This window comes from Myxine glutinosa, chromosome 11 (assembly GCF_964187855.1).
Source record: "Myxine glutinosa chromosome 11, kmMyxGlut1.1, whole genome shotgun sequence".
NCBI classification, from domain to species: Eukaryota; Metazoa; Chordata; class Myxini; order Myxiniformes; family Myxinidae; genus Myxine; species Myxine glutinosa.
The window spans coordinates 94,334,487-94,350,304 of record NC_136271.1 but is presented as its reverse complement, the minus strand read 5'-3'; the positions used below and the strand labels follow the sequence as shown (position 1 = coordinate 94,350,304).

Here is a 15,818-nt window from a genome sequence, read left to right as displayed (position 1 = left end):
TATTATTCATACGAACGTTTTACTTGAGCACACACTCACTTCTTAGTCGTAACACAATGTATAAGGTAGTATATGAGAGGTTGTTGGCTACGGAGAGGGTTTGCCGATTGGCTGGTCGAGTAACTAACCGGAATGAAAACTGCCTGAAAGTGATAGGAAGTAACGAGTGGATTCCTCAAGGACACGAGTGGAGAACAATTGGAGACCATAGAATTATCACCAGGCTAAGTCACATTTTATATTTTCCCCCCGTTTTTCATGTTTTTCACGTTTTTCAAAATATTTTTCACGTTTTTCTCGAAATGACTAAAATGTGACTTAGCCTGGTTATAATTCTATGGTCTCCAATTGCATTAAATCATGGCCTACATCGGTCCTTGATCCAAAGTGTCTCGATTTCGATTTGATATGTACATTTGGTAATTTGTCAAAAGAGAATATTAAGGAATTGAACAAACCCAGGAAGATTGTCCAGCATGTAAAACGAACAAACCTAGTTCCTTCAATTTGTACCTTGTATGAGAAACTTGTTGTGTTGAAGGTTCAAAAGGTAATGCAAGACCCATCGCACTCACCTTTTCTTTTTTTCAGGCATTCACCTTTGTGTTCCACTTACTTTGTGCTGTCATTTTAGACTATCTTTTGTGCCAAATGCAATGAATTTTGTCACATCAGAAGATCCATTAACACGGTCCGTCTGTATCAGGGGTATAATACCCCCGTCCGCAAAGGTCGAAAATGGTGATTAAGATACTGCGTTCAATATACTACTATTCCCCAAGGATCGCTGTAATCCGAGGCCGAACTTGATGGAGCAACATGCGGGGGGTAAAAGACGGGAAAGGACTGTTACGGTTGAAATGGTGGCTATTAAAAGTAATGAATACGGGAAAGGGGTGACAGGATGCTAAAAATAGAACAGAACAAACCAAGCGGTCGGCAGATACTTATGGGGATGATGGGGCACGCAAACTTGTGTACAGAAGAGATTAATTGATGACCAAAGCCGAACCCAACTATGGTTCCAAAATGAAATGCCGGGATTGTCCCAACAATGGGGAATGAGCGAGGGCTTGAGCGAGGCACGAGTCGGTCTGGGTCCGGTCTGGCCTGTGCAGGTTTGTGCTGCACAGGGCTGGAGGATGGCGATGAGGAGAGGGATGCTGCCTCTGCAAAAGTCTGATTCCTACTCCTACCGCAAGTCCAACTACCACACTGGGTCTCCGACTGCAATGCCCTGCGTGGTCACGGCCCTCATTAGCTTTGGGACCGCCTTCATGCACAGCAGGTCCATATCATTGGCTGCCCATGACTGTGCGCGTGTCATAGTCCAGGCCGTCTTGACCCATTGGGTGGCCCCAATAAAAATTCACGCAGCCTATCTCGACACCATGGCCCGCAGTGGGCCAGCATTGCTTGAAAACCAGAGGTTTTACACAAACTTTCCCCATACTCTCTTATAATTAACACTCACTGCCTCAGTGCACGTTCAACAAGAATACTTGCTCTGACATTTTTCCTGTCACAAGAGTAATCCAACCTACGCGGACATATGTACCATACTATCCTTAATACAATCTAGCTATGGACCCCCGCCCCGCCCCTTACATGTAAGAATATGTTCAATGTTCATGCAAAATAGTGATTGATGCAATGCAAACATTCCCTTAACATCATCATCATTCCAAAGATTTCATTTCCAATTACCAGTAGATGTAAAATTTCCAGGCTTTTCACATGGACAATAAACAAAATGAAATGAAATATGTAATGGTACATTTGGATATACATTTTGTGGACAAGCTTATCTCTGTGCCAAGTGTTCAGGAAATGGCATTCAAATATCGTAATTGGCTGTTTTACTTATTAATGGCGGATTTAATGTGGAAATGCCGACTGCTGTGGATTTTCTATATCTACAAAATTCTGCCTCGTGCTACAACTCTGAATGTTACATTATTTTGAATGATGTGCCATTTCCTTATTCGTCAGCATTTATTCTTTCCCAACTTTGTATTTGATTATATATATATATATATATATATATATATATATATATATATATATATATATATATATATATATATATATAGATATATATATATATATATATATATATATATATATATATATATATATATATGTATGTATATATGTATATATATATATATATATATGTATATATGTATATATGTATATATGTATATATATATATATATATATGTATATATATATATATATGTATATATATATATATATATATATATATGTATATATATATATATATATATATATATATATATATATATATATACACAAAGAATTAAGTTAAGCACCCCCCCCGTTTTTTTACAACCTCGCACATTACAAGTTTGTTGTCGTCAAAACAGTGTAATATACCCATGATATTGCTATATTTTCTGGAGAAGTGATATTATGGTCACATAAAAACATAACAATCATGCCGTTTTCAATATTTTATTCTGAATAATTTAAGGTGAAAATTTTTGGGAATTTTAGGCATATTTTCACCTCAATTTAAGTATGGAGCTATAGGTCCATCACGGACAGTGTGGATGACGTTTAGGTTTTCTAACGTACAGTCATTTTTCTGAGAAGACCTCTAGCGATCTTTGCGTCAATAACGTGTGTAGGACCCACGTGATCGGATCACTGACTCAACCCTACGCCTCATAGACCCTGTAAGCCGTCGTATGCGTTGCTGTGGCAGGTTGTTCCATTCCCGATGTAATGCACGTTCCAATTCATCCAGATTGGCTATTGGAGGGACCATCTTCGCAATTTGTCGTCCCAACATGTCCCAAACGTGCTCGAGGGGGTTCAGGTCAGGACTGTACGCAGGCCAGGGGATGGTTGTCACAGCACCTTGCTCCAGCAAGGCTCGGACGCGTCTCGCACGGTGAGGCCTGGCGTTGTCATCCATGAAGATGGGATTGACGCAAAGATCGCTAGAGGTCTTCTCAGAACAATGACTGTACGTTAGAAAACATAAACGTCATCCACACTGTCCGTGATGGACCTATAGCTCCATACTTAAATTGAGGTGAAAATATGCCTAAAATTCCCAAAAAATTTCACCTTAAATTATTCAGAATAAAATATTGAAAACGGCATGATTGTTATGTTTTTATGTGACCATAATATCACTTCTCCAGAAAATATAGCAATATCATGGGTATATTACACTGTTTTGACGACAACAAACTTGTAATGTGCGAGGTTGTAAAAAAACGGGGGGGGTGCTTAACTTAATTCTTTGTGTATATATATATATATATATATATATATATATATATATATACTGTATATATGAATATATATATATACTGTATATATGAATATATATATATATACTGTATATATGAATATATATATATATACTGTATATATGAATATATATATATACTGTATATATGAATATATATATATACTGTATATATGAATATATATATATATACTGTATATATGAATATATATATATACTGTATATATGAATATATATATATATATACTGTATATATGAATATATATATATACACACACATACATACAGTGCCTATAGAAAGTCGACACCCCATTTTTCTCTCTTCGCCTTTTGTTTTCACCTTTTGTTACCTTATCACCTGGAATTAAAATGCATGAAATCAGACTTTTTCACCTTTATTTACACAGCATAACCCACAACGTCCAAGTGAAAAACAAATTCTTCAAGTTTCAGAAAATCAATTAAAAATACAAAACTAGAATATCTTGGTTGGATTAGTGTCCCCACCCCTTTTACTTAATATCGGGTATACGGGTGTCTTCTGATACCTCAGGGGGATAGATGCCCCTGCCTTGCATAATCCCAGGTCACCTGTGGGTGAGGTGTAGTACCCCCCTTACCAGGGTAATGGTCCGCAGCCATGCGGTTTAAATGGCAGATGGCTCTGCACATGTGGTGGATGAGAGTCCAGTCGACTCCAACACCATGGGCGGAAGAGGGTGAATTCCCCAATAGCCAACAGAGAGACGGAGAGGAGTGGCGACCCCCGTCTATACCACATACTTACCCGTGTGTACCAGCCATAGAAAGGCAATATGATGGCACACACCATCAATGCCCGAGGACACTCGGGGACACTTTTGAGGAATGGCTTCTTCCTTATTGCCACCTTCCCGTACAGGCCAGACATGTGGAATGCTTGGGATATTGTTGTCACATGCACACAGTGACCAGTCTTTGCCACAAAGGCCTATAACTCTTTCAAAGTTGCCATTGTCCTCTTGGTGGCCTATCTGATCAGTCTCCTCCTTGATTGGTCATCCAGTGTGGAGGGACAGCCTGTTCTAGGCGGGGTCTTGGTGGAACCATACGCCTTCCACTTATTAATGATTGCCTTGACTGCGCTCCAAGGGATATTCAAGGCCTTTGAAATATTTTATACCCATCCCCTGATCTCTGCCTTTCCACCACTTTATCCCGGAGGACTTTTGAAAGCTCCTTGGTGCTCACAGTTGAGTCTTTGATGTGAAATGCACTACCCAGCAGAGGAAACCTACAGGAACAGCTGATTTTATTCTGAACTAATCAGAATCACTACAATTTAACATAGGTGGAGGACAATTAACTTGGTGTGTGATTTTGAAGGTGATTGGTTACACCTGAGCTAATTTACAATTGCTATTATAAGGGGAGTGGACACTTATCCAACCAAGATATTCTAGTTTTGTATTTTTAATTAATTTTTGAAATATGTCGAATTTGTTTTTCACTTGGAAGTTGTGGGTTATGATGTGTAAATAAAGGTGAAAAAGTCTGATTTAATGCATTTTAATTCCAGGCTATAAGGCAACAAGAACCACCTTTCGAGGCCATTTTCCCCCACAGAGCAGGGGTTGGCCTTTTTCGGGCACCGTGGTCCCCTTTGTTGAAGCAATGTTTTATGGCCGAATGCCCTTCCTGCCGCCAACGCTGTTAGTCGCCTCTTGCGACACAGTCTCCTCTTGCGACACACAGGTTATTACCAGCAAGCTGGTACTCAATTTGCCGACCTCGGATGGATGACAGGCTGAGTCAACCCCCCTGGCATTAATTCAGCGATCGACCGGGATTCGAACCCTGGATCCCAGGATCCCAAGCCGGCATCCTAACCGCTACGCCAACACCAGGCTACTATCAGGTTATAAGGCAACAAAAGGTGAAAATTTTGAAAGGGGGTGTAGATTTTCTTTTGGCACTGTGTACACACACCCTTTTGGCCCAATACACCAAACAAAGAAGTTCCGGTGAGGGTCTGTAATCTGATTGCTCTTTGTTGATTCATTTTGTTTTATCTTGAAGGGACTGATCTTTGTTCATCCTTGGACTACCTGTTCTGTATATTTTGTAATGAAACCCAATTTTTCACATTTTATCCCTTATGCCTGTGTTCTTGATTGCAACTCTAATCCTCGATCATGCATGGTATGTATATCTGTGTTCCAGGAAGAAATGACGAGTGCACTAGCCACGATGCGCGTAGATTACGACCAGGTGAAGATCAAAAAGCTGGAGGAGTCAAATAATCCGTTGCTGAACAAGCGGCGCAAGAAACAGACCTCCACGGCTGCTGCGGCCTACAACTAATAAATGGACTCTATCATACTCTTGACGATGATGTACCCGACTGCCTTATTCTAACATCGCCAAAGCGTGTTTTAACGCGTTATTGCACCAAATTTTACCCGTCGTTTTGTTTTACTCTCGGTGTCACCGAAGTGTTTGTTAATCCATCATTGCCGAAATTGTGGCGTGAAAGCTTCAGCATGTCATACATGGTATAAAAAAAAAAGAATGAGATGTTTGCAACAATTTCATGTTTTTAAAAAGAAAAGTTTATTGAGGAGCGCTGGTAATCTTCTTGCTGCTTTTTAAGTTCGGAGCGAAGTTTGCTTTAACCTGAACACGTGTTGCACTGATATTTTTGTATTATTGTTGGGCTTCTTCATAGCGATGGATCAATCACCCCTTCTCCCTCACCCCCTTTTTCCTGACTCCAGTCGTGCTGGCTGTGCCTTATACAAAATTCCTAGATGGGATGTAGTTTCTGCACGACGGGTTTATGCGGTTGTCGTTAAACTATTTTGAAAATCTTTTGGACAATATGAAGTGTCCCTTCATGACGCGGATAATCATGCAGGCTTGATGGAATCATTGTTGTTAAGGAATACACGGCTCTTCCAATCACATTGTAGGCAGAGTCCCATTTAGGAAAACTGGTATCTCGGATTGGCGGACAATCCCACTTTATTGAGTGACCTTCGACTTGACATGATGGACATTGAAATGTAGAAATTATTTTGATTCAAATAAGTTCATTGAGGCCTTTGCAGGGAAATGAGGACAGGTTGTTGACAGGGAAGTGCAGGTAAAGTTGTTGAAGGTTGATGTAAGAAATTGGTGATGCCATGTGAGCAGGTCACGCTTATTCATCCTGAATGCTGGGATTTCTCATCACTATATAGTGATAGATTGGAGGATGAGGGAGATGGAGGCCGCACAGTGGGGAATAAGTGGTGGTATTAGTCCAGGAGCCAGTTTTCAAGAGAGGCCTAGAAAATGAGTTTCGTGCAACACCCACTACACCGTTGGTTTGTCATTTCAGGGTGCTTGGGATACATCTGTAGAACAAATCCAGCCCTGATGTACAGTTAAATTGTGGCAGCAACAATAAATGGCAGCCACTTTTCTATTAAGGGGGTAGCGTAAAGCTCGAAATTGACGATTTTTTTTTCTATTTTTGCTTTTTCAGCTCTTCCAATAGGGATTCTTCAACATTATAATTAAAAGGATAGTGGGAAGTATGAGGGGATTTTCGTTATGCTGTTCAAGTATGATTTTAAATTTTTATTATTATTATACCTTGTATTATGCACAAATCACACAAAATCGCTGAAATATTTAGTTTTTGCTTTTCGACTGTAATTATGCAATATCATCTTTATGTTGGTCAAATGCGGTTATGGTTGTAATATGATATATCTTTATGATCTTTTCAAGAAACAAAATTGGACAATCCTTAAGTAAAGTCAGAAAAATATAGATTTCATTTCCCCTTAAATCATCAACCCCACTCCTGTTATGACCAAAAGTCCACAAGTAATCTCAGCAAAAATATCTCACCAGGTCAAATCTGGCTGCGTATCATAACCATAGTCATTCACTGAACATTACAATGTTAACATATAACTGTTATTTGTTGTATTATTAAAATAAACACATATTTTGCTACTGAATCATCCTCTAAGTGGTATAAAATCACGAAAATGTCATCATTAATCTTCCTCATCATCATCATCTTCTGAGTCGCTTGTGGTAGGTTCTTTGTTTGGGTTTTTGCATTGTTCACCTCCCATGCAAGTGCAGGCTTCTGTGCATGGCATGTTATTGTTCTTGCAGGCACATACGTGGCTGCGTTGACATGCAGACACTTTACACTTGCACGCGGTCAGCTCAACTAGTCCAACTGGAGCAGGGTCTTTGGTCATGAGGGTGGGCTGGAGAGTTCCATCTTCGATGTTCCATCCATTACCATCTGGCTTTGGTAGTGCTTGGTTGGGGAGCAGTGACTTTTTCCAGATGAATGACTGATAGTTAGCTCGATAAATGTGTTGCCTAATACTGTCAGATGTTGGTGGTCGGCATTCACTCTTCTGCCTCTTCTGGCTGAACATCCAATATCTGATTTCGTCCACCGTGTCACCTGCTGCCTGAGCTGTTGTGTACAGGGAGCATATGAACCGTTCACAAGCACGGACAGTATCCTCTGTCGGTGGGATAATATCTCCCAGTTGTGACACTTTCTGTTGGTGGTCTTTACCGTCCTCAAGTTTACTCAAAGCTGTCTTCTTACCAATTCCACTGAAGGCACTCGTCGTGTCACTTCCTGTTAGTGCATGCAATGATGGGAGTGCTTTGCATACTTCTGGACCAATGGCCAAGACTATTTCGTGGATTCGTGTCGTAACTTTTGCTTTATTCCAGTACGAAACCAAAGTTTTTGGCATCTCATTGTGGCGTACATGTGTATGCATATGACTGCAACGTCAGTATCTGGTGATTGCACGATCACCTGTGGGTGGTCATATGACGCATTGTGAGCATGCAGAAGAAGCCTGGTGTCTGCTTATTCGTGGTCAGACTCCAGAGGTGAGAGTTTAGTCACATGCCCTCTTACGATCAGCTTGCACTCCTTTCCGTTCTTGAAGCCACCACCGAGGACCAGCTGATTGCCTGGTGCTACTTTTTCTGGTGCAGTTTGGCACCATCGATCACATAGGAATGCACATGAATTTGCTTTGTTGTTTGGATTAAGTATATATTTGTCCCATTGTTTAGGTAGAGGTGTACTGGGTCCCAATATCTTAATCACCAGTTCTGTAGAAGACCCTCGTCGCATGCGTTCTCCGGTCTTGATAGAGTAAGGGTGATCGTAGCGATCAAAGACCACATCTACCCTGTTGCAGCCATTCTTCCCAAATGGTGCTGATATCAGATCATAATACTTCTATGCCATTTCGCCAAATGTCTTAGTGCCGCCAGATTTCACCATTTGGACCAATGCCATCGCATCAATGACATGAGCAGTGGGTAGTGGTGCTTCATTATATGGAAGATTTGGCAACACATCAGCTTTTGTTTCCAACTCTGCTGGCAGATCACTCTTCACATTCTTACGCATACTGCCGTCAGAATGTGCCAATGTATAAGGCACAGATGATAGTTCATGTGCGAGGACTTCCTTGAGGTTGACATCACGTGCTTCAGCAACAATGAGTAATCTGCCAAAGATATCTCGATCTGCACTGACGGCAGCTGTCTTGTCTTTTGCTGATTTCATCGTCTTTTTCTTTGCCATTGATGCAAATGTCATGATATTCATGTGTGGCAGTGTGTCCCAGAACCCCCTTCTCATTTGTGTCGAGGCGTTTGGTAACAAACTCTTTCAGTTGCTCCTGTCCAATATCTCGTGCTGTCACTAGACGCACTGCAACAGCGTGTGGGAGCATCACACCTGATATGATGTTAATGAGGGGCTGACACTCATCTCCTTCAAGAGTATCAGTGTCGAACGGATTTGTTGCAAGGCCAGATTTGAATATAGACATCAGCTTCTGGACATCTTCTTCGTCTCTATTTCGCCTGGCCGCACCAGTTTCTTTGTGTGTTCCGATCCTGTCACTGTCTTGAATATCACACATCTCCTTTGTTGCCGATGTAATTGCTGCTCACTCATGGCTTGTCAAGAACCATCTGTCTAGGGCCTGTTGCTTCAGGGTGATACCTACAATCCCTCCTCTCTTCTTAGAGGCAAGGTTGATGGACTGCTCCAGAGCCATGTCAGTCCAGACACGACTAAATGGCTGGCTGGATCTACATACAGCGTGGTTGCCCTTCATGAACTCTTCGTGTACTCCAGGAAACTTCGCTGGTAGTTGATGCATGTCGCAAAGGTATATGGGGAGCCATCGTGAGTAATTTGTTCTGTCCATACAATAGAAGTATGAAGTCATCCTAGCTACTCAAGCGGAGTTACAGGCCAAGTGTAACTCCCAGCATCCTTCTCTCTCAGCACGAATGAATTCAAGAAGCAACTGCACCATCTCGATGTAGGTGTCCCAGAAGGAGAAGAGGTGTGACGCTGTCTTCCCTAGGATAGGATACAACAACATTTTATTTAGGATTGGTATACAAGGTAAGTAAAACATTTGATTTCAGTACGCTGTTGAAGATCGAAAGAAATGATGTTGAAGATGACACCAAAATCATGTCAACACTTAGGTGTCCAGATATTACACACTTTACCTGCCGTTCTGAAGAGTGACATCAAGTTTTGGACATCCGTCATATCATCACAGACTGTCTGACAACTCTCACGCAGACTGCCCGCATCATTCAGGTTTAAGGAATCCTTGCAAGCATGGATGTGTGTGGTGATAGTTTCGTCATCCACACCAGTATCGTCGTGTCGTTGGGATAACCACTTGCACTGTTCCTCCCATTGTAACCTCACCATGGCTTCCATGACCAGCTTATGACCTCGAACACCACGGTTGTAAGATTTCCCCTTAAGTAGGTTTGCTGCCGTGTTACTTCCATAGGTGCCTGATTCAACAAGGTCTGCCAGTCCCGAATCCTCAAACAACTTCCCAATCACTGCAAGGTAGTTGAGTGCGTCATGAAACCCGCCCATTCTGATGACTGTGTCATCAAACTCATCGGGGTGTCGCCACTGTATTTCTTTAGCTTTCATGTAGATTGCCAAGTCGAACGTTATGACACTGTACTCTTGGCCCAGACTGGACATCATCTTCTGTACCTGTTTCATCACAGTGTACACGGTACTAGGTTCGGTGGATGAACCATTGATCATGGGGCAGTAACCAACTTCAGTGATGGATGGTGACACACAAGATACCATGGTGTTGAACCCACTCCAGCCTTTAACTGTCTGTTGATCAGCGTCCATGGGACTGAGCTCAACTTCTAACAGCTTGGTCGGAAGCATACGCACCAATGTCCATGCCAGATCCATTTTGCTAGCATTGTCATCCAGGTAACTTCCACTGGTGTACCACTCTTGTTTGACTGCATTAAGAAATGGTGTGACTGCTGGTTTTTTCCCATAGGTACTGCATTCCAGCATGGCTTGGCATGCTGCTGGGTTATCTAATGTGTGTCGTTTTCCTGAGTGGTCTGCATATGACTTCCTCTGTGGTTGTGGACCAAACTGTCCCTGCTGATACAACACAAGAGTTGTGGCATGGGTTGTGTGCTGACCATCTAACGTTTCTTCATTTATATCATTGTTGTCAGCAGCTGCTTGTATGAACACACCTGGCCAGATGTTTGATGGGGTGACAACATCCAGAAGATTGGACTTGGCAACAACTTCCATAGCTCGGCTGGTATCGACTGCTTCAACGTCTTCATAAGATGAACAGTGGCCCAAGCGGTTGAGTATGTTGATGACTTGTTTCGAACCAGTCAGGTGGCGTACTGACATGGTGAGACTTACATGCTTGGGTGTTTTTACTCTGCCATGTAAAGCGCTGTGTACAATATCTTGGCCAAGCATTATAACATGACTTTCAACTTCTGCATTAGGGTTATCGTCGGTGTATGGTGGTGGAGCTGATTCCTTGCGGATGACACAGCGCAGGAAGTTATATAGACTTTCTGGTAGCATGTCCTTGGACCTCCTCAGATTTAGATCATGAAGACTCAATGGGTGAATTTGGATGCCTGCACAGTCATCCAAATCGGTCCTGATGATCTGAGCAGCATGGTAAATGGTGCTCATCGGCCCAGCGTCTGCATCGTCATGGGTAACGTATACTGTATCAGTAGTTGCAGTTTGTCTCTCAAATCAGCGGCGTTGATAACTTCACATAGTGAGATCTTGCTGGAGTATACCAATTGGGATTTGCTTCGATCCTGCTGTTGATGAAAAACCACACTGTCCTTAAAGTGATTCTGGAGCCTTAGCTTGAGTCTCTGGCTGGTATAGCTATCTGCTGTTTTAACATCCATACCTGTCAGAATAGTCTTGTACTGTGCAAGAAGGCTGGTGAGCTCATAAGCCTTTCCTCGCTGGATGCCTACTTCAACCGAGGACATGAGCTTAGTAAAGGCATCTGAATAGACATATGGGCGCTTCTCTTCCTTGTATGCATGGTACTTGAGGTTCGCTTTGCTTGTATACCGAGCTTTAAGCCCCAGTCACACCGGGCCTGCGACCAGGTTATGACCTAGCTGCGACCGAAAATTTTGTGAATTGCGGGCAAATCGTAGAAAGAGCGCGTGACTGGTCGCAGAGGTCGTGGGTGATCGCCAGAGCAAAATCAGTCGCAGCAAGGTCGATGGTCATGTTCAAAACTTCTGACCTGCGATTCCAAATCATAAGAGGTCGCAGACAGGTCTTACATGGTCGTACCACCAGTCCCGCATGGACGCACCACCAGTCGTGCATGATCGCGGGTCAAGTAGTCGCATGATTGGTCGTGCTGGTCCTGCCACCTGACGATTGGTGGTGCCACCTGTCGTTCAACCTCACGATCGGTAGTGCGAGCGGTCACAAGTCGCCACGATTGACCGTACGATTGGTCGATGATCGCCACCACTATTCACGCGATTACCTACGATTGATCTTGTGTTCGATCTTCTCCAATCGTTGGTGATCGCACAACCACGCGTACCACCAATCGTACGATGACCCCTAAGACCAATCGCTGTTTACGATCGCAAATGGAGAGCGTAACAAACATTGACGATTGGTCGTACCTCGGCCAGATTGCCATCAATCGCACGATCCAGAAATCGTACGATCCAGTGTGACTGAGGCCTTACATGGGTTGTGGTATTTAGCCTCAGCAGCTATCAGGTCAATGCCACCTATCTTGGTAAGCATGTCGTCGTCTCCCTTTACATATGCTGATTGCTGTATTGCGGTACACGCATCAAATGTTGTAATATTGTACAGTACCTTGCTCTTTCCATGGTACTTGCGTTGACAGAAGAGACACAACGACCAGTCCACAGCAGGTGCTGAACTTCTCGGCCGGGTTGTACTTTCGTCAACGTCCTTCAAACAGCATTCCTCTGCTGGCTTTCCATGGACGTACTTAAGATTGTGTGAGCTTGTGTGTAACGTGCACGATGCCAAACAGTTTCCACGGTGTGCAACGTTTCAATAGAAGTCTCGAGACGTTGGTAGGTTTCATCACGTCTGTGTTTTGCAGCTGATACAAACTTTGCAATTCCTCCATCACCGGTTTCCTTAAATCTGAAGCTGTGCTTGTTTGGCAGATGATGCGTTTTTTCCGATGGATTAGTTTCATGCGTTTTTGTGGTGGAAGTGGGAAAGATTCCTCTGCGCTACTCTCGCTCGCCATGCTTAGGTTGTTATGTTCCTTGCTTCTTATTCGGACAACTGCAAAATACAAAGTGCAGTTTCATGTCACGACAATAATATGATATTTCATCACATCGATACTATTTCAACGCAGAGACAACTGTGTAAAATGTTTTGATAGCAAAATATTTGGAAATTTCGGGAATTCCTCGAATTAGGCGATATTATTTTTGCATAATTATATGAACATGCGAAATATAAAACTATTTTATAACATACACATATAGATGTCTCATACTCATGAATGAAACTTTCACAACGAAATTGGATGTATCTTGCCTGTCGGGGCTAAAAGAAAAAATAAATAAATGAAATCCGTCAAAATCTCAGATTTACGCCTTGGACACTCCCCCCCCCCCCCCCCTCATAGAAAAGTGGCTGCCATTTATTGTTGCTGCCACAATTCAACTGTACATCAGGGCTGGATTTGTTCTATAGATGTTGCCCAATCACGTGGAAGTGACAAACCAACTGTGTATTGGGTGTTGCACGAAACCATTTTGAGCAGATTCTGGCTCCTGGACTATTTCATGAATTTCCGAAAACGATTGGCCCATGGAACATACATGTTCGTTAAAAAAAACTCGCTATAAACACAGATGGTTAAATTTGCCTTCATACAGCAGTAACTTTGTCTTTTCTGCCTCTACTACTACTCCTCCTCGTACTACTACTACTACTCCTCGTACAACTACTACTACTACTACTCCTACTTCCTCGTACTACTACTACTACTACTCCTCCTACTTCTCCTCGTACTACTACTACTACTACTCCTCCTACTTCTCGTACTACTACTACTACTACTACTACTCCTCGTACAACTACTACTACTACTCCTCCTCGTACTACTACTACTACTCCTCGTACAACTACTACTACTACTCCTACTTCACGTACTACTACTACTCCTCGTACAACAACAACTACTACTACTCCTCCTACTTCTCCTCGTACTACTACTACTACTACTCCTCCTACTTCTCCTCGTACTACTACTACTACTACTACTCCTCGTACAACTACTACTACTACTACTCCTCGTACTACTACTACTACTCCTCGTACAACTACTACTACTACTCCTACTCCCCCTCGTACTACTACTACTCCTCCTACGTCTCCTCGTACTACTACTACTACTACTCCTCCTCCTCATACTACTACTACTACTACTCCTCGTACAACTACTACTACTACTACTACTCCTCGTACTACTACTACTACTCCTCGTACAACTACTACTACTACTCCTACTTCTCCTCGTACTACTACTACTCCTCGTACAACTACTACTACTACTCCTCCTACTTCTCCTCGTACTACTACTACTACTACTCCTCGTACAACTACTACTACTACTCCTAATGCCCTACATGTTTCCACCGTATTGTGGCGTCGGCTGAGGAAAGTTTTTGACCCAAATCTTTCATGAACTGGATGGCTTTACAGGTCTGAAGTTTAACTGAAACGGATTTGTAATTTGTTCAGGATGCCGGCGATAACTTCCCTATTCTACATGAACGACACCGTGGGATCTTTATCGTCCAGCAGGTAATGAATGCGGACGAGACACTCGTCTTAAGATCCATCCAGAGCACGGCCCGCGAATCCAACGGTTTATAGTCGGGTCGAGAATCGAACCCAGACCGGACTGCCCAAAGGCAGGTATGCTACCTGTGCACGATCCTGTCGGACTCAGAAACGTGTTAAATACGAATTTATTTGTGAAAAAGGGACTGATTCCATGAAGAACAAAAATTCCAATAGGGGAGTATTTTTATCAGTAAATACTGGCATCGGATTCCGAGTGAAATTGGAGGCCAATCGGTCGTGGAATGTTTTTTTAAATTGTGGAATGTTTTTAAAATTGTGTAATCCGATCAATACCGAGTGAATTGAAAGACATGTTGGAAACAAATCTAGAAATATTTTTGCTATTGCTGTATGAATGTTTGTGTGTGTTTGTCGAAGGTGTTTTGAATCGCTTGTTTTCATTCAAATTGCTTTTGTATTTCTATAGAACAGGTGCACATGTTGAAAATCTGAGGTGATTAAAAGACCTTCCGTTACTAGATATTGTTTCATATTAATAACTCGCAGGGGTGCGCAGCGTTGCCTGGTGCTGTTGGCATTTTGAAGAAATTAGATTTTATTTGTTTTTTTAAAAACTTTTTTGTGGGGGCCTAAAGCACCTGTCTAAACCCACTAAGGAATGGGGTCGGAGATCATTTAATATTACCTTTCACAAAGCAACAAAGGCTTCGGCACTATAGATAGATTTTTAAAAAATCCAACTTTCTTTTTCAAAATTTCTTTGCCGAAAACACTCCCTGGCACTCACTGTTGAACATCTGAAATTCTGACCAAGATCTGTTTGACCATGTGTGAGAAAATGGCGACATGCACACGGACAGACATCTTTAATATCATAGACGAGGTATTCCTACCGATCGCTTCGCTGATGGATTGATGAAAACACGGCATGTTGTACCCCACAAACATTCTGCTCTATTCACCCTATAATCTGCCTGATTTCATCTTCCTTCCGATTGGAAGTTAGCTAAGAACTTCATCAACCGTCCTTGCTGTTTATACATGATGGTGTGAGCAAACATCACTTCCGCTTTGCTGCGAAACTCAGTGTTGGATGCTTCGGTTTGAACCTCCGCTTAAAATGAGTGACATGAAACATGTTGAAAATTTCAAATCATTCTCACTCCGATTTTTGCGTCACCTTAATGCATATTTTGTTCAGTTGTTTAAACTTTCTTTATAAAAGAGTAAGATCATTTGTAATGCTGGATACCACCAGGTGGCGCTATATGGTACATATTGTTATGAATTTGGGTAGAGGAATAT

The 15,818-nt window shown here is 42.2% G+C and overlaps 1 protein-coding gene across 1 annotated transcript in view; it reads left to right on the top strand.

Annotated features, from left to right (window-relative positions):
* Positions 1-15,031, top strand: part of LOC137437095 (MAP kinase-activated protein kinase 2) — a 103,713-nt gene extending 88,682 nt beyond the window's left edge. Inside the window, exon 10 of the mRNA XM_068131462.2 lies at positions 5,489-15,031. Coding sequence (XP_067987563.2) covers positions 5,489-5,629 — 141 coding nt within the window. The 3' untranslated portion in view covers positions 5,630-15,031. The remainder of the gene's footprint in view (positions 1-5,488) is intronic.
* Positions 15,032-15,818: the final 787 nt, after the last annotated feature.